The sequence below is a fragment of the Perognathus longimembris genome, chromosome 3 (assembly GCF_023159225.1).
Source record: "Perognathus longimembris pacificus isolate PPM17 chromosome 3, ASM2315922v1, whole genome shotgun sequence".
Classification (NCBI taxonomy): domain Eukaryota; kingdom Metazoa; phylum Chordata; class Mammalia; order Rodentia; family Heteromyidae; genus Perognathus; species Perognathus longimembris.
Window position 1 is genome coordinate 87,248,414 of NC_063163.1, and position 21,232 is coordinate 87,269,645.

The following is a 21,232-nucleotide window of genomic DNA, read 5'->3' on the forward strand; positions in this document are numbered from 1 at the left end:
GTCTTTCTTTGTGCAATAGCAGGAGTCTTCTACAGAGTCCTGCTGGAAAGTTCCAGAGCCACTCAAGTGTGAGGGGAAAGGCTGCAGAGAAGGAACTGCTGGTTTACTCTCTGCTGTCTCACAGCCAAAGACTAGTGATGCAGAAAAGTCAACCTGAGGGCTGGGGGGCGTGGCTCAGTGTCAAAGCATTTGTCTAGCACAAGGCCCTGGGTTCCATCACCCTTTTTCATTCCCTGCCCCCCAACACACACACACACACACACACACACACACACACACACACACAGAAGAAAGAAAGGAAGAGGAGAAAGAAAGGAAGGGAGGGAGGAAGGAGAGAAGGAAGGAAGGGCGATTAATTAATGACTCGTAAATTGTCATCTGGAATGTGAGCTGTTTCCAAAATAACCAGTAAGTGTGCTAAAATAAAAAGAAATGAAGCACAAGAATGAAAGAAGTCAAAGCAACTCCTGGTGACTTATGTCTAATTCTAGCTGAGGGACTGGCAGGCTGAAAATGAAGGATCACAATTTGAGGCCAACCCAGGCAGAGAAGTTCTCTAAGTTCCATTTTAAAAAGAATAACCATGCTAGACAAGCACTCTACCACTAACCCTCAATATCACATAAACAGAAAGGGCTGGAAGTGGCGCTGTAGCTCAAATAGTAGAGCACTAGCCTTGAGCATGGAGAGGCTCAGGGGCAGAGCCCAGGCCCTGAGTTCAAGCCCCAGGACTGGCAAAACAAACAAACAAACAAAACAGGCTGATGCCAGTGACTCATGTCTGTAATCTTAGCTGCTCAGGAGGCTGAGATCTGAGAATCGCAGGTGGAAGCCAGCCTGGGACAGGAAAGGTCATGAGACTCTTACCTCCAATAAACTACTCAAGAAAAGCTCTAAGTGGCACTGTGGTTCAAGTGGTAGAGGGCTAACTTTGAGCAAAGGACCCCAGGGACAGCAAGTAGGCCCCAGAGTTCAAAAGAAGGAAAAAAAAAAAACCATAGTAAAAAGCTAGGCTGGAGGAGTGACTGAAGTGGTAGAGCACCAGTCATGAGCAAGAAAGCTGAGTGAGTGTGAGCCATAGTATGGAAGTCACCCTGACTTTGAAATGGGAAGGGCCCATGCAGAAGGTCAGACAGAAAGCACAAGTTACACGAAGTTTGAGACTGGGTTTACAGAGTCCTGGAATCATTGCAAGGCTGAGAGAAACCGCAAAAGCTCCCAGCCTGCTCCCATGACTCCGCCTCACCTGTAGCGCTCACAACTGACAACTCCATAATTATTGAATATTGCACCAAGAGCTGGTCTGTCCTGTTTTCCGAAACACTGAGCCAGGCTGGTTAGAGAGGTCGGAGTGTGGGACGTGGGTTATCCTGGGAATCTCACACACAGTCCTTCCTTGACTCAGAATTTGATGCTGCTGGGGGTTTTACTTTTATGTATTTATTTATTTTAGTTTTTTTCTAGCAGTACTTGGTGTTGAACTCGGGGTCTGGCACTTGCTAGGCAGGTGACTGACTACTGAGCCACGCCCCAGCGCGGTTTTTCGCTGCTTATTTTTCAGATATTTTCAGCTCCTGCCAAGGCACTCATCTGGCACATAGTCCAACCAGTTGAGGCTCTCAGATGTGCTGAGATTATAGACATATAACACCCTTTCCTGTTTTCCTGTATTAAGATGGGGCCTTGCAGACTTTTCTGATTAGGCTGGCCTAGAACTTTAACCCACCCGATCTCAGCCTTCACATAGTTTAGAATGACAGGCATTCATTTACACCACGGCCGGAGAAGGAGTCTCACAAACTTCACTGCCTGGGCTAGCCTCAAACTCTGGTCCTCCAAGTCTCAGTCTCCCAAGTAGCTACTAGTGCCTGGCTTGCTGCTGAGAATTCTTTATCATGAGTTATTTACCTACAAGCTGAGAAGATCCCCCCACCACACACACACACACCGCCTGCTGCTTAAGCTATTGTAATCCATCCTGTTGTCTTTTCCATCCAGTGAGAGACACAGTTATGAACAAATGGCTACCATTTGTCTTAGGATTCTGGTTCCCATTTGGACAAAACTGCAACACCTGCCAGGCACTGGTGGCTCACTCCTAGAATCCTAGCTACTCAAGAGGCTGAGATCAAAGGATCACAGTTCAAAGCCAGCCTGGGCAGGAAAGTCTGTGAAACTCTTATCTCCAATTAACCATAATAAAACCAGAAGTGATGCTGTGGCTCGAAGTGGTAGAGCACTAACCTTGAGCAAAAAGAGCTCAGGGACAGTGCCCAGGCCCTGAGTTCAAGTCCCATGACTGACCAAAAAAAAAAAAAAAAACAACCAAAAAACCCCCCCAAAACCTAGACCTTGTCTTGCTGTTTCTGAACCTTGGTGTGTGTCCCCAGCCCCAAGGTTTTTGAGTGGTTAATTGGGGATAAGAATCTCGTGGGGGGGGGGGGGGGGCTGGGGATATGGCCTAGTGGCAGGAGTGCCTGCCTCATATACATGAGGCCCTGGGTTCAATTCCCCAGCACCACATATACAGAAAATGGCCAGAAGTGGCGCTGTGGCTCAAGTGGTAGAGTGTTAGCCTTGAGCAAAAAGAAGCCAGGGACAGTGCTCAGGCCAAGCGCCAGGACTGGCAAAAAAAAAAAAAAAAAAAGAATCTCGTAGGGGCTTTTCTTCCCGGGCTGGCTTTGAGCCGTGATCCTCAGAGCTCATCCTGCTGAGTAGCTAGGATGGCAGGTGTGAGCCATCTGACTACATCTGCCATTTCGAAGTGAAAAGGTCAGTAGCACTCAATGCTGTCATGAGTTCAAGGGCTCCACATGACCAGGCACAGAAAGTAGAGGGCGGGGAGACACGTTGGGCCTCTCTCCACCCCTGAGAACCCGGGGCTGGTGAGGGATGCGGCAAGGTGGGGCCCAGACGGGTTCAGCTGCGTTCTCAGGGAGGAGAGAGGAGGCTCCTCCTCAGGATCGCGGAGCCACTGAGCAACAAGGGGCCAAAACCCACTGCATTAGCCAAACACCGGTAGCTCATGCCTGTAATCCCAGCTACTCAGGAGGCTGAGATCTGAGGATCTTGGTTCAAAGCCAGCCTGGGCAAGATGGTCTGTGAGACTCTTATCTCCAATTAACAACCAAAAACCCTGAAGTTGGGCTGTGGCTCTAGTGGGAAAGCACTGGCCTTGAAGAGATAAGTGCTTGCCTAACATGCACGAAGCCCTGGGTTCGATTCCTCAGCACCACATAAACAGAAAAAGCCAAAAGTGGCACTGTAGCTCAAGTGGTAGAGTGCTAGCCTTGAGCAAAAGAAGTTCAGGGACAGTGCCCAGGCCCTGAGTTCAAGCCCCAGGACTGGCAAAAAGAAAAAAATACAAAGAAAAAGAAACCTCAGGGACAGTGCCAGGCTCTGAGTTAAAGCCCCAGAACCAGCCCCATAAAAAAGCCAACAAAACACCAAACATAGACCTCTTTGCAAACTTGTTGGAAAGCCATCAGAAGAGTTGGAGTTTAGTGGGCTGGGATGTAGCTCAGTGGCAAAGCACTTGCCTAGCAAGTACAACGTCCTGGGTTCGATCCCCAGTACCAAAAGAAGAGACAAAGAAACTTGTACCATTGGGGCTGGGGATATGGCCTAGTGGCAAGAGTGCTTGCCTCGTATACATGAGGCCCTGGGTTCGATTCCCCAGCACCACATATACAGAAAATGGCCAGAAGTGGTGCTGTGGCTCAAGTGGCAGAGTGCTAGCCTTGAGCAAAAGAAGCCAGGGACAGTGCTCAGGCCCTGAGTCCAAGCCCCAAGACTGGCCAAAAAAACAAAAACAAAAACAAAAAAAACAAAGAGTTGGAGTTTAACTGTGAATATTGTCCATGTGCCTCTGTGAGCTTTTTCTACAGAATTGTAACTGACAGATCAAGCTGTAAATACTCACAGTGCCCAGCATGATATTTGGGAATATACGGTCCTTGGGGAATGGCTGATGCAGCTGGCTGATAAGCATCCCTCCTACTTCTCTGTGGGTCCATGTGTGGCAAGAAAAGGTCCTTAGCTAGTCACTATGATTTATGACAGATCTCTTTAACTCACTCACTTTTTTTTGCCATTCCTGGGCTTGGACTCAGGGCCTGAGCACTGTCCCTGGCTTCTTTCTGCTCAAGGCTAGCACTCTACCTCTTGAGCCACAGAGCCACTTCTGGCCTTTTCTATATATGTGTTGCTGAGGAATCGAACCCAGGGCTTCATGCAAGCAAGGCAAGCATTGTGCTACTAAGCCACATTCCCAGCCCCTAACTCACTCTTTTAAATTAGCCAAGGCTAATTTAATGGAGTGGTTTTTTGCTACACATGCATATGATGTACCTTAATCAAATTTACTTCAGCTTTATCCACTCCAGGCTAGCGCTCTACCATTTGAGCCACAGCTCCACTTTTCACATCATCCACCTCTTGTCTTCTTCACCATAACACTTGGTGGAAACACTGCAAAGCAGAGGTGCTAACTCCTTTTCATGGCTACGCAGTATTCCATATGAGGGATTTATTCAATCATTTCCTTTCAGTGGGCAGGTACTCTGTGATTGTTTTTCTAACACACACACACACACACACACACACACACACACACACACCAATACTCCAATAAATATTCTTGTTCTTAAATATTGGTGTTTTTCTATGTTTGGAATAGATTCCCAGGAGTGAGGTTTAGTAGGTCAAAGAGTATCTTCAGTTTCAGCTTGAGCGGACATTGCCAGATTGCTTTCCCAAATGGCTGCAAAGGGTCACTAGTGGAACCATCCCCTTTCCTCTATATTCCTGCCAGCAATGGGTTTGACTTAGGGGTCAGTCTGATGGATAGAAAAGCCAGATGTTGCTGCTTCCATTTACAACTTTCTTACTGCTGTTGAATTTGGGTTTCTCCTCACACACTGGTCCCCCATCTAGTTTAGCTCCTGTGTTAATGGTCTATTTATATAGGCAGGGTCCGTTTCTCGATTGGCGGTTGCTTTACACAGTGTCACTTTATACAGTGTCATTAGGTAGTGCCCATTTGGCTTCCGGCTTTCGTCCAATGGGAGAGGCTGAGCCTGGCTCTGCCTCAGAGGCACAGCTTGACTCTCAGTGAGCACTGTGGCCATTGAGATCCTTGCTGTTTACACATCGAGGAGCTTTCTCATGTAGAAGGAAGGAAGAAAAAAAGGTGCTTTGCACCCTCAAGGGAGCTTGATTACCATTATTTGTATTGCAAATATTTCTCCAGCCCCATTATTTGAATCGGTATTCTTTGTCATCAGATCACTGGGATGTTTATGTAGTCAAACTTTTTTTTTTTCACCCTTTCCTACAGCTTGAGTTCTCAGGCTCAGGGAGGGCAAGCCTTCCTATTTCCTTCTGGACAGACCCCTGCTCTGCTCCTGGAGGGATGTCTCCACCATCTTCCCTGCCCTCTTCCTAAGTCCACCCTCCTCTCAGCTCTCTGGTGTGTTGACTCCCTAGACAGAGAATGAATTGTTTTCTACAGGGCCACACACTTCTCACACTTGCCACCCCAGGAGAGTCTCTAGGTTTGTGTGTGGGGTTTTGGACTCCAATCAGAGGTTTCATTCAAATCTGACACTGTCCCTCCTGAGGTAGCAACAGATCTCATGAGATACGGACAAGCTCAGTCCCAGAAAATAGACTCATTTCAGAGCCAGTCAAAAAACCAGCTTGCCAAGCCTGGAACGGGTGGCTTGTGTCTGTAATCCCAGCTATTCAGGAGGCTGAGATCTGTGGAAGCCAGCCTGGCAGAAAAGCACTCCAAAGGGACTGAGTATCTTCAAAGCTCTTCCATCTAGAACTGGAGACTGTGTCACGGGAGACATTTGGTTCGCCATGGTGGCTCACATGCAACTGAGGAGGCTGGGGAAGGAGGATTGTAAATTTGAGGCCAGTCTGGGCTCCATAGCAACATCTTGTCTTAAAAATAAATGAATAGAGATTCCTTTCACCCATCACTCAAGAAGGTCAAGGGTGTAAGCAACTCTGTGTCCCAAAGACAAGTGTATACTTTGTGTATTATGTAACTTTCCTTCCACTCAGACCCCAATAAAGATGAGAACTTCTCTAAAATTTTACTTCTCTCCCTCCCTCTCTCCCCCGGTGTTCCCATCCATGCCTTCCCCAGGAGCTGCCTGAAAGAATTTCACATTGCTTATAGTTTTTCTTATAGAATACCCACTTGCTAGCTGGTGGCTCATGCCTGTAATCCCAGCTACTCAGGAGGCTAAGATCTGAGGATAACAGTTCAAAGCTAGCCCCGGGCAGGGAAGTCCATAAGACTCTTATCTCCAATAAACCACCAAAATTCCAGAAGTAGAGCTGTGGCTTATGTGGTACAGCACTACCCTTGAGTGAAAAAGCTCAGGGACAATGCCCAAGGCCCTGAGTTCGAGCCCCACGACTGACAGAAAAGAAAAATTCTTTGTCAGGCGCAACAGTTAATAAGAATATTGCAGAAGCTTGTTTTTCTGCATTGGCCATAATTTACTTTTTTTTTTTTTTTTTGTACCAGTTCTAGGGCTTAAACTCAGGGCCTGAACACTGTCCCTGAGCTTCTTTTGCTCAAGGCTAGCACTCTACCACTTGAACCCACAGTACCACTTCTGTCTTTTTCTGTGTATGTGGTGCTGAGGAATCGAACCCAGGGATTCATGCATGCCAGGCAAGCACTCTACCACTAAGACACATTCCCAGCCCCCATAATTTACTTTAAAAAATTTTTTTATTATCAAACTGATGTACAGAGAGGTTAGTTTCATACGTTAGGCATTGGATACATTTCTTGTACTGTTTGTTACCTCGTCCCTCATTCCTCCCTCCCCATAATTTACTTTTAAAAGTGATGACTGACACCCGTCAGTTCATTCCCTTGGCAGGCTGTTTTAGATGCTGCATTCTAATGAATTCTGAAATCTGTTTTCTTCATTAAACCAAAGGTAGCGGGGTAGCTGGAGGGAGCATTGGGGTATGTTTACCTATGAAAAGTCAACTTTTAATGAAGTCAAATTGCTCTGCTGTGGAGCACAGCAGGCCTTATGTGAAATCCTCTTCAGATTTACAGGAGATAAGTGCTTTTATACAAACACACATGGTGTTCCGGCTGAGTTTTGGCACTATCAGGCTAATGGAGGTATAGAGTGGAAAAACCCAGACAAGGCCCCTGCAGTACAGCCTGGGGGCTTCCACATAGACATGAGTGTCCTCAAGTTCAAAGTCAGGGTCTCTGGGTCAGCTTTCCCTGACTTTCTACCCCCCTCCCGCCTCTGCAGGGTTTCCTATGGTGCCTCTGCATGCTAATCTCCTATTTTTTTTTGGTGGGGTGCTGGGGCTTGAACTCATGACCTGTCTTCTCTTACTTGAACAACTTATTCAAGCTCTCCAAGCCTCAATTCCCACCTCCGACATGACTGACAGGATGGAAGGATCCTCGTGTCCACACACAGAGGCCAGGGCTGCCCCCTCCCCCCTCCCCCCACCCCGCCACTGCCAGTTTCAGATGCCATCCTTGATGGCGATCAGAGGAAGTTGTTCAGTGTCTTCTCTCCACGGTGGCCCAGTTGTTTTCTCTTTCTGCGGAGTTGCTGTGCGAACACCACATTCCATCCTCAGTACCCACTGACAGCCGTGGATGCCGAGGGCAGCCCAGGCCTCATGTGTTCATGTTTGTTAAGAGCCCAGAATAGAACGCCTTGCCTCAGATGGGATGGAGGGGCTGCACTACAGGTCAGGCCCTGATGCCTCCATGGCCCTGTGCAAACCCCTCAGGACAGGTGAGTAGATCGGGGCCATGCTACAGTGTAGTCCAAAGAGGACTCAGCACTGGTCGAAAACGGACAACAAGGCCCTGAACTGACCTCACAGTACTCTCTCCGCTCTGCCTGCCGAAGGGGAACTCTGCCCCAAGTCAATGAAGCCACATCTCACATAGTAGCAAACTCTCCTTCTGGAGACCGGCTTTCTAAACATCGTAGAACACATATCCGGAGGTCCACAGCAGAATGAGTTAGGTCAGTGTGAGCTCAGTTGCTTCCTGGGGGTTAATGATGGCTGCCCTCTCCACACTCATTTATTTTGTCCATTTGTCTGAGGAACACCTGGCAGAGAGCATACCTCTGCCCAATTTAAACAGACCCTTGGACTGGGAATATGGCCTAGTGGCAAGAGTGCTTGCCTCGTATACATGATGCCCTGGGTTCAATTCCCCAGCACCACATATATAGAAAACAGCCAGAAGTGACACTGTGCCACAAGTGGTAGAGTGCTAGCCTTGAGCAAAAAGAAGCCAGGGACAATGCTCTGGCCCTGAGTTCAAGGCCCAGGACTGGCCAAAATAAATAAATAAATAGAAAAGAAAAGGAAAAAAAATAAAAATAAACAGACCCTTGATCCTGTTGCCAAGGCCAAGGTCGCACGCAGACCTTCTACCATCCCGAGAACATCCCAGGACCACCACGGGGCTGGTCCTGTCCTTCAGCTTCTGGGTCTCCCTACTACGGCTGTGCCCCTCAGTCCCCAGGGGCCACCACGCCCCCACCCACTGCCACCAGTGCCTGCCCCTAATGGTGGGAACACACCCCTGCAGTCCCCAGTATAAATATGAAAACTAACCAGGCAACTGTGGATCATGCCTGTAATCCTAGCTACTCAGGAGGCTGAGATCCCAGGATCACAGTTCAAAGCCAGCCTAGGCGGGAATGTCTGTGAGACTCTTTTCTCCAAAAAGCCAGAAGTGGTGCTGTGGCTCAAGTGGAAAGAGCGCTGGCCTCGAAGGAAAAAGCTCAGGGACAGATCCGAGGCCCTGAGCTCAAGCCTCAGGATTGGCACAAAAAGAAAAGAGAGCCAGGGCTTAGCAGTAGAGCACTTGCTACTACTGTGCCTGAGGCCCAGATTTGGATGTTCGGTGCCACAAAGACAAATAAACCAACCAACCAAAATAACGTGTGATACAGGGTTTTGACCTTAGGGCCTGGCACTGGCTAGGCAGTTACTCTACCACTTGGGCCACACCTCCAGCCTAGACAAGTACCTTTATTAGAGACAGAGAAAGAGAAGTTACAGAGACATCACAAAAACTAGGCCATGGGAGGCTGAGGTGCCTACAAGCCAAAGGCTGCTGGCAAGCATGGAGGTTGGCATGAGGCAGAGGGACCTCCAGCAGGAGCTAGCACTTTCATCCTGGACTTCTGATCTCTAAAACCTGGGAGAGAATAAATGGCTATTATTTAAAGCCTCCCTCTTTGTGATAGTTACACGCCAAAATAGCCACAGGACACTGACACATTCACGCTTGTGTCAAAGTATTTCTCACCCCAGCGTGTCTGCCCTTAGTGAAGTCTTTCTCCTGTTTTTTGTTTTTTGTTTTTTGTTTTCATTCCTTGCTTGTTTTGTCATTCATGGCTCAGCTCAAGATCACTTCTTCCTTGAAGTCTTCTTAGACATTCACCCCCTCCCAGTGATTGAACCCCCCACCACTGCCCCTTTTATGCTGTCCTCATGATAATCATTGCTGCTTGCCATTCATTCCTTCATTCCGGCCTCTCTGTCTTAGATGTGAGTTCAGTGCAAAAACCATTTGCTGCCTCTTTCTCCACTCAAAACAGCACCTGGCACAGACTTGGTACTTACTATGTTTAAAAAAGGGGGGGGGGGGGTAAAATGGCTGAGTAAATGAACACATGTGATTGTGGAGTTTCTAACACCATGAGCTCCTGGCTGACTCACACAACCCCGCTGGGGAATTCCCTGCTTCCTCCCACTTGCTTCCTTTCCACTGTCTCTGCTATCTCTGCCGCAGATCCTTGCTTTCCACTTTCTACCCCACCCAGCTGCTGGACAAGGAAACCCACACACTCAAGACACTCAAGACTACTGACCTTGTTATTGTCATTGGCCCTGAGGATCTGGAGTCCTTATCTGTACCCAAGTGAGAGGGTTGGAACACGCCTGTCTTGCTCTCTGGACAGAGGAGTGACAGAAAATGGAAATGAAAGCACAACAGAAACTTGGACTGCTCACAGCCCAAACCAGAGCATCTCCTTTCCATTGCCGCATGGGGAACTGAGACCTTTCCATGGGCAGCCCTTCCTTCCCTGCCTGCAGAAAAAGAAAGTAGAACACTCTGGGCCGATTCCCTTTTTTACATACACAAATATTAATAGCTGGGTTCACCAAAGTATAAGAAAAAAACGTCAAGAGCTCTGATTGTCTTATCTCTGCCACCTTGCAAATGAAACATTTTTTAGTTGAATTTCTTCCCAGCCCTTTTCTAGCCTCTGTCCTTCATAATTCTGTTTTTTAGTTGTCTCAGAATAGAAGTTACTGCCCATGTTCTTCCATACTGTATTATTTTTTTTCTACCAGGACATAGTTAACAACTCATAAAGGTCTCTTCTTAAGTAAGAAGTCCATTTCTGTGAACCATAACCCAGACATGAAACACTAGACTGCCCCGATGAAGATTTATTGAAATGGTAGATTTATACAAGTCCAGCAATACAAGGAAATGAAGGAGGAATCTGCCCTCCTCCCCTCTATCTCCCCACCACTGGACATATTTTCCCTTTTCAGGGTAAAAGCAGAATTGGGAAGTGATTCTCTTCCTGGAAGCCTTTCAAAGGCTCAACCACAAATATGTGTTAATAGGGAGCCACGGCTCAGTGACAGGTGGAGACCAGGGGCCATTGGCACAGCACTGTCCCTTCTGGGCCATTTCCCCAGTCTCAGCACTGCTGGAAACTCAGACCTGCGCCTAAGCTTCAGGATTGCTTCATCTGCTCCCTGTCTGCCCCAGCCAGGCTGGAAAGGCAAGCCGGTCCCAAGGAACCCAGGTGGTACTACTGGCTTGTGTCATAATACTGAACTTTCCAGAGCCTCCCCCTCCAGTCTCCTGGCTCTAATGATCCACCACAGGGCCTCACAAACAGGCTGGACTGCAGCCTGTGCCCGAGGCGGGAGAAGAAAAGGGGCCAACTAGTCACAGGTGTGAATGGGCAACCTGAGATGGAGACACTTGGGGGCCCAGCTCCAGCCCCTCCTGCATCAAGCGTTGGGGGGATTAAGCAGAAAGTTTCCAATGCCTGAAGACACCCACTCCACCACACAACTGTTTCCCTACATCTTGATTCTCTGAATCTGGAAGTTTCAGGAAACCACACAGGCCCACATCCAATGCTGTTACTCTGTCCGATAGACAGATTGTTGTCTCCAGAGATCTTAGTCCTTGGTGACAATCCGCCTTCCCTCCCCACTCCCCTTTTGTTCTCTTGGTGTGGCTATTTTAACGAGAGGGTCCCCAGGTCTCACTGGAGTCTGCCATCAGTGCATCGGGGGCAGTCCTGGAAATACTTGGCTCCCCCGTCAGCTCCACACTGGTGCTCCGGTGATTCTCAGCTTCTCCCGGCGCCTGGTGGGAGCAGCGGCTGAGCAGCGTGGAGAAGAAGTTGGGAAAGGATGGGCTGGAGAAATAATACACCACAGGGTCCAGCATGCTGTTCATGTAGGTGAAGCTGAGCGTGATGAAAAATGCCAAGTCCACTGAACGGTAGATATCGCAATTCCTGGTGCCCGAAGTGTACAAGAGCCAGAAGATGCGGATCCGGACAGCGACACTTGGTAGGAAGCAAATGATGAAGACGATGGCCACCACCATGATGAAGTTGATGGCTCGCCTGATCTTGGCGTGCCTGTCCATCTGCCGCTGGCGCAGACTCCAGATGATCCTGGCCGAGCAGAACACGATGATGCCCAGGGGCAGGAAGAACTCCAGGAGAAACATGGCATCGTGCCAGCGGAAGGTCTCGCAGATGCTGAAGCTGCTGCAGAGTTTGGCCTTTCCATTCTCCGTCAGCATCTCCTTGTACAGCAGGTGGACAGTCAGGCCGATGGTGACCCCCCACAAGAAGCAGGAGATGATGGCCGCTGTCCGGTTGGAGATTCTGTTCAGTGGGTGGTGGGGATGGACCACGCGGAAGTACCGGTCCACGGCCACCACGGTGAGGAAGATGATGCTGCCCTGCCGGTTCATGGCCAACATGAAGAGCATGAGCCGGCAGGCCACCTCGCCAAACTTCCAATCCCATTTCTTCACGTAGTTGTCTGTGAGGAGTGGCAGGCAGATGATCAGGAGAAAGTCAGCCACGGCTAAGTTGAACAAGAAAATCCGGCTGGATTTCCAGGACTTGAGATGAAAGCAGAAAATCCACAGGGCCAGGCCATTGCCCAGGAGTCCAAACACAAACTCCAGCGCCAGCACGGGCGGCAGCACCTTGGCAATGAAGTCATCTCGAAACACACAGCAGTTCTTACCGTGGATCACCAGAGAGTGGTTGGCCGGGCTCATGGGGGGAATCTGGTTTGTCGGCTCCAGGGTGCCTCACCTAGCCAATGCCGAAGGAAAGAAGTGTGTGTGTCCGTATGGGGAACGTGTGGCTAGGAGCTCGCCTTTATGTCATTTCAGGGTGTTGAAAGAGATGACTGAATGGTTACCAGGAAACTGCGAAATCACTTTTAGAAAAAAAAAAAAAAGACAAGCAAGAAAGGCTCTTGTGCAACCTGCTGTTTGCATAAACAAGTAATAAAAAATCCCCTGGGCAGACAGGAACCCCACACATTTCTTTCAAAAGATAAAGAATAAGTTTAGGCAAGCCAGCTAGAATTTGCAGATGAGTGAAACACAGGAACAACTCTTGGGGAAGGCTGTATCCGTGTGTACGGATTAAATACTTAGCAGTGGAGGGTGCATGCACTGTCCACAGAGAAGCAGCAGCAAAAATAAACAGCCCTGTGTTCCAAAAGCACTAAGAATAAACGAGAAATCTTAGTGTGTGTCTGATTGAGAAAACAGCAGCATGTACATGATTCTTTTTGGAAAGGCTGAGAATATAGCAGAAGAATATAGCCTATCAGGAGAATTGGAGCGTGTTATCTATGCCAGCTCTCTGTACAGATGTAGGCTGCTTTGCCCCCGCCAGAACTCTGCAAGTCATCTCTGGGTTAAGAAAACAAACACAGGAGCTGAGAATGTGGCTTAGCTGCAGAGTGCTTACTTTGCATGCATGGAGCCTTGGGTTCCATTCCTCAGCACCACATACACAGAAAAAGCCAGAAGTAGCGCTGTGGCTCAGGTGGTAGAGTGCTAGCCCTGAGCAAAAACAAAGCCAGGAACAGTGCTCAGGCCCTAAGTTCAAGCCCCAGGACTGGCAAAAAGAAAAGAAAAGAATGAAAAGAAAAAGAAAACAAACACAAAAATAACTGAGAGCCAGTGGCTGACATCTGTAATCCTAGCTATTGAGGAGGCTGGGATTGGAGGATCAGGATTCAAAGCCACCCTGAGCAAAAAAGCCTGAGAGATTCATAGCTCTAATTAGTAAGCATAAAAGTAGATTGGTTTTTTTTTTTTTTTTTTTTTTTTTTGGCCAGTCCTGGGCCTTGGACTCAGGGCCTGAGCACTGTCCCTGGCTTCCTTTAGCTCAAGGCTAGCACTCTGCCACTTGAGCCACAGCGCCACTTGTGGCCGTTTTCTGTATATGTGGTGCTGGGGAATCGAACCCAGGGCCTCATGTATACGAGACAAGCTCTCTTGCCACTGGGCCATATCCCCAGCCCAAAAGTAGATTGGAAGTGTTCAAGTCTTGGTATACACACACACACACACACACACACACACAAACACACACACAGCTGGGCTGGTGTGTGGGCTCAGTAATAGAGATCATGTTTGGCATACATATAATCCTGGGTTTAATTAAAAAGGAAGGAAGGGAGTTTGGATCTTTTTGTTTGTATTTTTACAAATTTGTATTTTTACACATTTGGTGCTTAAGTGATTTTATTTATTTGTTTATTTTTGCCAGTCCTGGGGCTTGAACTCAGGGCCTGATTGCCACCCACCCCCCAGTCTCTTTGAGCTCAAGGCTAGTGCTCTACCACTTGAGCCACAGCACCACATCTGACTTGATCAGAGTAGTTTATTGGAGATAAGAGTCTCATGGACTTTCCTGCTTGGGCTGGCTTCAAATCCCTATCCTCAGATCCTCAGATCTCAGTCTCCTGAGCAGCTAGGATTACAGGCGTGAGTCACTTGTGCCTAAGATCTCATTTCTATAAAATCAGATTTGTAGCTACATGGCCTAAGAGGGTGTTAGCTCTGCCTTGTGAAAAGACACCATGTCCCACACAATTTCTTGTGTGTGTGTGTGTGTGTGTGTGTGTGTAATTGCCGTGGATATTATGGACTCATGAATTTTTGCTGTGCAAGAGGTTCCTAGATCATATTTCTCTACTTTGAGGTAGAATTGGATACCCATTCCTTTAGTTGCTCAATAATAGGGGCTGTGTAGACCCTTCACAGTACAACAGAGTGAAGATGGCAAAGAGGAATACAAAGAAGAGGAGAGGATGGTGAAGATTTCCAATGTGCCAGACTCTGAACACAAAGGTTTAAATAGATTCCATTGCTCCACTCTCTGACTGTAGCTCATAAACAAGAGGCGCTGATGGATTCTAATTTCAAAAGGATGGAGAAGCTCAGAGAGATTGTTATGTATGCAAGGCCACTCGGCTCATGAAAGTAGAATTTGTGTTGGAATCTGGCACTGACTTCGAAGCCCATGGTGCTAACCATTAGGCACACCGCCTGCTATTATCTTCTTGCCTTATCTATTAGGCAGCCTCCTGCAATTGTGTTGAAATGACTGGCATTGGTTCCTATCTTTGCTATGCACGATACTAGGCTTTATTTATTTGTTTGTTTTCTTGGATAAATGTGGATTTGTCAGTGTCCAGGAAGGTCTTCTTTAAGAATATTAAAATCACATTATTTAGTCACAGTAGTTACTTCTGGGAGCTCAAATTTACAGGAGACCCTCCTTCCTACCTTTTCAAGTTTATGCATATATATATATTTTTTTCCCCCAAACATTAGTCATGTAAAAGCTTGGAAAAAAAATAACAGGTTTTGTTAAGTTTGAAAAAGGACAAGAGCTGGGCTGGGGATATAGCCTAGTGGCAAGAGTGCCTGCCTCGGATACACGAGGCCCTAGGTTCGATTCCCCAGCACCACATATACAGAAAACGGCCAGAAGCGGCGCTGTGGCTCAAGTGGCAGAGTGCTAGCCTTGAGCAGGAAGAAGCCAGGGACAGTGCTCAGGCCCTGAGTGGCAAAAAAAAAAAAAAAAAAAAAAAAAAAAAAAGGACAAGAGCTGGGTGCTGTTGCTCATGCCTATAATCGTAGCTACTCAGGAGGCTTGAGACCTGAGTATCACAGTTCAAAGCCGGCTCAGACAGAAAAGTTCATGAGACTCTTATCTTCAACTAAACATCAAAAAGCCAGAAATGGAGGTATGGATCAAGTGGTAGAGCACCCATGGAAAAAAAAAAGCCAAGCAAGAGCATGAGGCCCTGAGTTCAAGTTCAAGTACCAGCTCTCTCACTCTCTCTCACACACACACACGCACACACACATATACACACACACACAGAGAACCTGCAGTTTGTTCTATCATTAACAAGCTTAGCCTCCTCAGCCCTCTGCTTCCTCCAGGTAAACTGAGGAACGAGGCCTCTTCACGCCTTTGTTCAGCTGTCACCTGCTCTGATTCCAAACCAAAGTTGCTCACTGCAACTTTGTGCATGGAGGCTCCCCTGGTGTTCTGAAGCCTGCCACGGAATTTCCAGTCTTCCCTCTGCACAGCAGGCGTGTTTGGACGTGCTCAGGTCCTTCTTGCATGTCTTTATTTTGGTTCTTACTACTGCATGAGCTGTACAGAAACTTGTTATAATGAATCATTTCCAGGGCAGGGAGTGAATCCACTGTCTGGTGGAAATTTTACCTGTCTGACTCCCACAGCCCACTCAAATATCCAAGCCTGGTTACTTCTAGGTCTGCTGGAAGGGGTGCCATGAACTGGACTGAGCCATGTTTGTTTAACTTTCTTTCTTGGGCTCATAGGATCCTCCTGCTCAGACTCATGCATAACTGGGACTACAGCTGTGCACCACAGTGCTTGGAAAACTCGTGTGTGTGTGTGTGTGTGTGTGCGTGCGTGCGTGCGTGCGTGTGTGTGTGTGTGTGTGTGTGTGTGTGTGTGTGTGCTGGTCCTGGGGCTTGAACTCAGGGCCTGGGTACTGGCCATGAGCTTTTAACTCAAGGCTAGTGATCTACCACTTGAGCCACAGCCCCACTTCTGCCTTTTTGATGGTTAATTGGAGATAAGAGTCTCACAGACCATCCTACCTGGGCTGGCTTTGAATCTATCCTTAGATCTCAGCCTTCACGTAGCTAGGATTATAGGAAACACACAGGCCCAACTTGCCAAACTATTTATTTATTTTGCTGGTCCTGGGGTTTGAACTCAGGGCCTGGGTGCTGTCCCTGAGCTTCTTTTGCTCTCTACCATTTGAGCCACAGTGCCATTTCCAGCTTTTTCTGAGTAGTTTATTGGAGATAAAGAGTCTCACAAACTTTCCTGCCAGGGATGGTTTTTGCCAAACAATTTTTTAAAATTAAAAATAATAGGGTTGGGAATATGGCCTAGTGGTAGAGTGCTCATCTCATATACATGAAGCCCTTGGTTCTATTCCTCAGCACCACATATACAGAAAATGACCAGAAGTGATGCTGTGGCTCAAGTGGTAGAGTGCTAGCCTTGAGCAAAAAGAAGCCAGGGACAGTGCTCAGACCCTGAGTCCAAGCCCCAGGACAGACAAAAAAAATTAAAAAGAATAGATCTAGGAATGAGGTTCAGTGATAGAACATTTGTCTAGAATGAAGGAAGCTTTGGGTTCAATCCTCAGCAGTGCACAATAAAAACCTCTTAGCAAGCCAATCCTTGATGATTCATGCTTCTAACCTTAGCTACTCAGGATGCTGAGATCTGAGATCTGTCTGAAGCTAGCCAAAGCAGAAAAGTTCTTGAGACTCCATCTCCAATTAGCCAGCAAAAAAACAGGCTGGAGGCTTGGCTCAAGTGGTAAAGTGAGACTCTGAGTTCGAGTTCTGGTATTGTTTGGCAAAAACAAACAACAAAATCAACTGATAATATTAGCTATCATTTATCAACTGCTGGCTGTGTCAGGCTTGTCCTTAAGGACCTGAAAATGTGATCTCACTTTGCTCACAGATCCTGTGAGAAAGGTGCTGGAATTATCAACTCCATTCCAAGACTGGAAAACAGACACTTAGAAATGCTTAGTAGTTAACTATTTCACATCTAGTCTGACTAAGCTGGGAGTTCTATTTTACTTGTCTGTGTGTGCTCACCAAACCTCCGTGAAAATAGTGGCTGAAAACTAAAATCACCATTATACTATTTCTCTGGATTGATTGGGCTCAACTGGATTTCTCCACTAGGAGCTCAGCCAGGCTAAACTCACATGGAAGGTCTGTGCCTGCCACAGAGCTGGTGGCTAGTGGTTAGTTTCTATTCTTTGAAAGAAGGAAGGAACAGGGGTTGGGAATGTGGCTTTGTGGTAGAGTGTTTGTCTAGCATGCATGAAGCCCTGAGTTCAATTCCTCAGTACCACATAAACAGGAAAAAACAGAAGTGGTGCTGTGGCTCAAGTGGTAGAGTGCTAGCCTTGAGAAAAGAAGCTCAGGGACGGAGCCCAGGCCCTGAGTTCAAGCCCCAGGACTGTCAAAAAAAAGGGGGGGTGGGGAGAAATGCTCATTTTGTAGTTCAAGACTCTTGAAGTTAAATAGAGACAGATTAGAAGTTGAATACAGACAGATTAGGTCCTTGTAAGCCTGTCTCCATTCTTATATTCCCTCTCTCTCTTTCTGTCTCTGTCTCTCTCTCTCTCTGTCCCTCTCCCTTTCTCTCCCTCTCCCTCTCCCTCTCCCTCTCCCTCTCCCTCTCCCTCTCCCTCTCCCTCTCCCTCTCCCTCTCCCTCTCCCTCTCCCTCTCCATCTGCCTAGCTTGCAAGGCCCTGTGTTTGCTCTAACACTTTACATCTGGAATTCTCACTGAACAGGGCTCTGGCTTTGCCTTTCCCCTTTCTATCAGGCTGGGCTGTGGGACGAGTCCTGCAGCCATCTTGTGCTGGCTGCGATGCCGATTGTGGATGAGCAGCTCTTGAGTCACATCAGAAGCTTCTATGGATTCCAGGGCCCGGAGACAAGTCCAGGTCTTGCATCAGGCCCCAGCCTGCTCCATAGGACTTTTCTTTTTTCTTTTTGATAGTAGTAGGGCTTGAACTCAGGACCTGAATGCTGTCCCTGAGCTCTTTTGCTCAAGGCTAGTGCTCTACACTTTGAGTCACAGCACCATTTCCCATTTTCTGGTGATTCATTGGAGGTAAGAGTCTCATGGACTTTCCTGCCCTAGCTGGCTTCAAACCAAACCATGATCTGCAAATCTCAGCCTCCTGAGTTGGATTACAGGTGTGAGTACTCCGATTCCTCGGGACAGGTATCAGCGCATTTAAATTCCTTTTACTCCAGAGATCTAACTGGATCCTGGTAGCTCTGCAGCCCCTGAGTTCAAGGCCATGGTCTTTTATTGGGATAGAAATCCTCAGTTCCCCTGTTGCACAGCTGGGAGGCAGGGAATTCAGCTTGTGATTGCCAAGTAGCTGGTTAGGAGCTCTGAGCTGCAAGGGAAATCGTTTGGGACTCGGTTTCTTTATGTGTAAAAACATAGAGCACTGCCAGGCACCGGTGGCTTACACCTGTAATCCCAGCTACTCAGGATGCTGAGATCTGAGGATCATGGTTCAAAGCCAGGCTGGGCAGGAAAGTCCATGAGACTCTTTTTTTTTTTTTTTGGCCAGTCCTGGGCCTTGGACTCAGGGCCTGAGCACTGTCCCTGGCTTCTTCCCGCTCAAGGCTAGCACTCTGCCACTTGAGCCACAGCACCGCTTCTGGCCGTTTTCTGTATATGTGGTGCTGGGGAATCGAACCTAGGGCCTCGTGTATCCGAGGCAGGCACTCTTGCCACTAGGCTATATCCCCAGCCCCGTGTGAGACTCTTATCTCTAATTAACGACCCCAAAATGGAAGTGGTTCTGTGGCTCAAGTGCTAGAGTGCTAGCATTGAACTGAAGAGCTCAGGGATAGCACCCAGGCCCAGAGTTCAAGCCCCACAACCGACCCCCCCTCCACCACCAAAAACAACAACAACAACAACAACAAAAAAAAAAACCATGGAGCCCTTATCTCCAGATACAGATCCTCAGGCTTTCTCTTTTATTTGTTTTATTTACTTTACATCTTTTTATTACCTTTAAGAAGTTGTACAAAGGGATTTCAATTTAACAAATCAGTTTGTAAGTACAATGTACCTTGATAGATGTCACACCTTCCATCAGGTTCCACGGTTCCATTTTCACCCATGCACATGGAATGCAATGACTGTATTCGCCCAGCCTCCCTCTCTCCATTCATCTTGCCTCGGCCTTGCGCACTCTGTGCATGTAGCCATGCATTCATTCGGCAGGCGTTTCTGGAGCGGCTGGCTGGGTGTGGGTGTTTGAGACACTGCGGACATAGCAGTGAGCTGAGTCCTGTGCTTTGGGACAGCACATCCATTGAACCTGCCCAGTGTTGGTATAATTTCTTTTACACAGACAAAGAACTTAGAAAAAGCATTTAAGTAACATCTGCCCATAGCTGGGCACCAGTAGCTCATGCTTGGAACCCTAACTACTCAGGAAGCTGAGATGGGAGGATTGTGGTTCAAAGCCAGCCCAGGAAGGAAAGTCAGTGAGACTCTTATCACTAATTAACCACCAGAAAACAGGAAGTGGTGCTGTGGCTCCAAGTGTAGGATGCTGGCCTTGAGCGAAAGAGCTCAAGGACAGCACCAAGGCCCTAAATTCAAGCCCCATGACCTATGGGAAAAAACAAAATTGCTCAAGCCCAGCATGATGGTGCATACCTTTAATCCCTGCACTTGGTAGTCAGCTCAAGGCCAACTTGGGCTAGATAGTGTGACTATGTTTCCAAAAAGATAAAATAATTTTTAAAAAGATTTAATATTTAACATTTTAATGATAGTAGTAATAATTAATAATAATAATATCTACCTCAAGATCCCAGGTGTAATAAGTGGTTGAGCTAGGATTTAAACTTAGTTCTGACTCTATATGGATCTTACTTTTCATTGCCAGGCCACAAAGCACTTCTGAAAAAAGGAAATAATAGAGACAGCCCAGAGGTGGTTTTTTTTTTTAGGTCCTAATGTGAGGGAGTATTGTGGGATTTTTTTTTTAAATGTACTAGAGAAACTGAGAACTATTTTCATTACTTCCTGCATGAAGAAGAAGCTGAGGTTGGCCTGGAATCCTTTCTGATTCCAGGAAGGAGTAAAGTGTTACTTCATACAATCGTCTAATTTTGAGCGTTCCGGGAGCATCTGTGCAAAAGGGAATCCTGCAAAGAAAGGGAAAGGCCGATTTCTGCCCCAGAGTGTCAGAGAAAGTGTAGTCAGTGATCCGTGAAAGGCCTTAAACATCTCTACCACCCTCCAAATTGTTGTCTCACCAATTTTGACCAATGTCCCTGCAGGTAAAAAGAACTGGAGGGTGCAAAGCACCTATGCAGCAAAACACTTGGAGAATGGATGAAAGAATGAATGAATGACTTCAACTCACAAGCAATTATGCTAGGCTGAGCACATTCCCAAAGCCAGCAAAGATGTTGTTCCCAGCTCTAGCTTCCCCTGGGGGAAGCAGAAGAGAAGGTGAACAGATCACTCAGTAACTTCTTTAAAATGCAAAGATTTGCGGATAACAAAATAAAACAAACCCCAAAAGCCTGGAGCTTGAAGGTGAGAACAGATTGTTTTGGTGTGGTTCCTGGGCTCCTGAAAGTCCAAACACTGTGCAGAGGGGCCTCTGGGAAAATGAAAACGGTGGGGACCAAGACTCACAGATCCGATCTACACAACCTGAAATAAAAATAGCAACCAAATCCACTTCCTATTTTCCAAGATAAGTAAGGATTTAAGGTCAGAGGCCAAGAAGCACTGATAAGACATTCCGATCATTAACTGCCCCCAGAGCAGGATTATAACCTAAGAAAAACTTTGATTTCCTCCCCCATTTAAAGTTACAACAGAGGCTGAGCAACTTCTAACTCACAAAACACGCATGCTCCATTGCCTGCACATCTGTCCCCTATTGTGGCAATCGCTTTTTCATGCCTGCCAGCCTCACTCAGGAGGCTGAGGATTGTTATTCAAAGCCAGCAAGGCACAGAAGTCCA

General features: G+C 47.3%; 1 protein-coding gene and 1 long non-coding RNA gene across 2 annotated transcripts; both read right to left on the minus strand.

Annotated features, from left to right (window-relative positions):
* Positions 1-119: 119 nt before the first annotated feature.
* Positions 120-21,218, minus strand: LOC125349176. Its single transcript, XR_007210474.1, has 3 exons — positions 19,596-21,218; positions 4,157-4,161; positions 120-131 (listed from the first exon to the last, which is right to left on the minus strand). It is a non-coding gene; the product is annotated as an uncharacterized LOC125349176 (long non-coding RNA).
* On the minus strand, positions 10,453-12,611 carry LOC125349175 (hydroxycarboxylic acid receptor 2-like). Its single transcript, XM_048343038.1, has one exon. The coding sequence runs from the start codon at positions 12,368-12,370 to the stop codon at positions 11,309-11,311; it is 1,062 nt and encodes a 353-aa protein (XP_048198995.1). The 5' UTR covers positions 12,371-12,611; the 3' UTR covers positions 10,453-11,308.
* Positions 21,219-21,232: the final 14 nt, after the last annotated feature.

What these genes read in the sequence shown, in the direction of transcription:
- LOC125349175 (XM_048343038.1), bottom strand. Translation starts at nt 12,370, where the DNA reads ATGAGCCCGGCCAACCACTCTCTGGTGATCCACGGTAAGAACTGCTGT.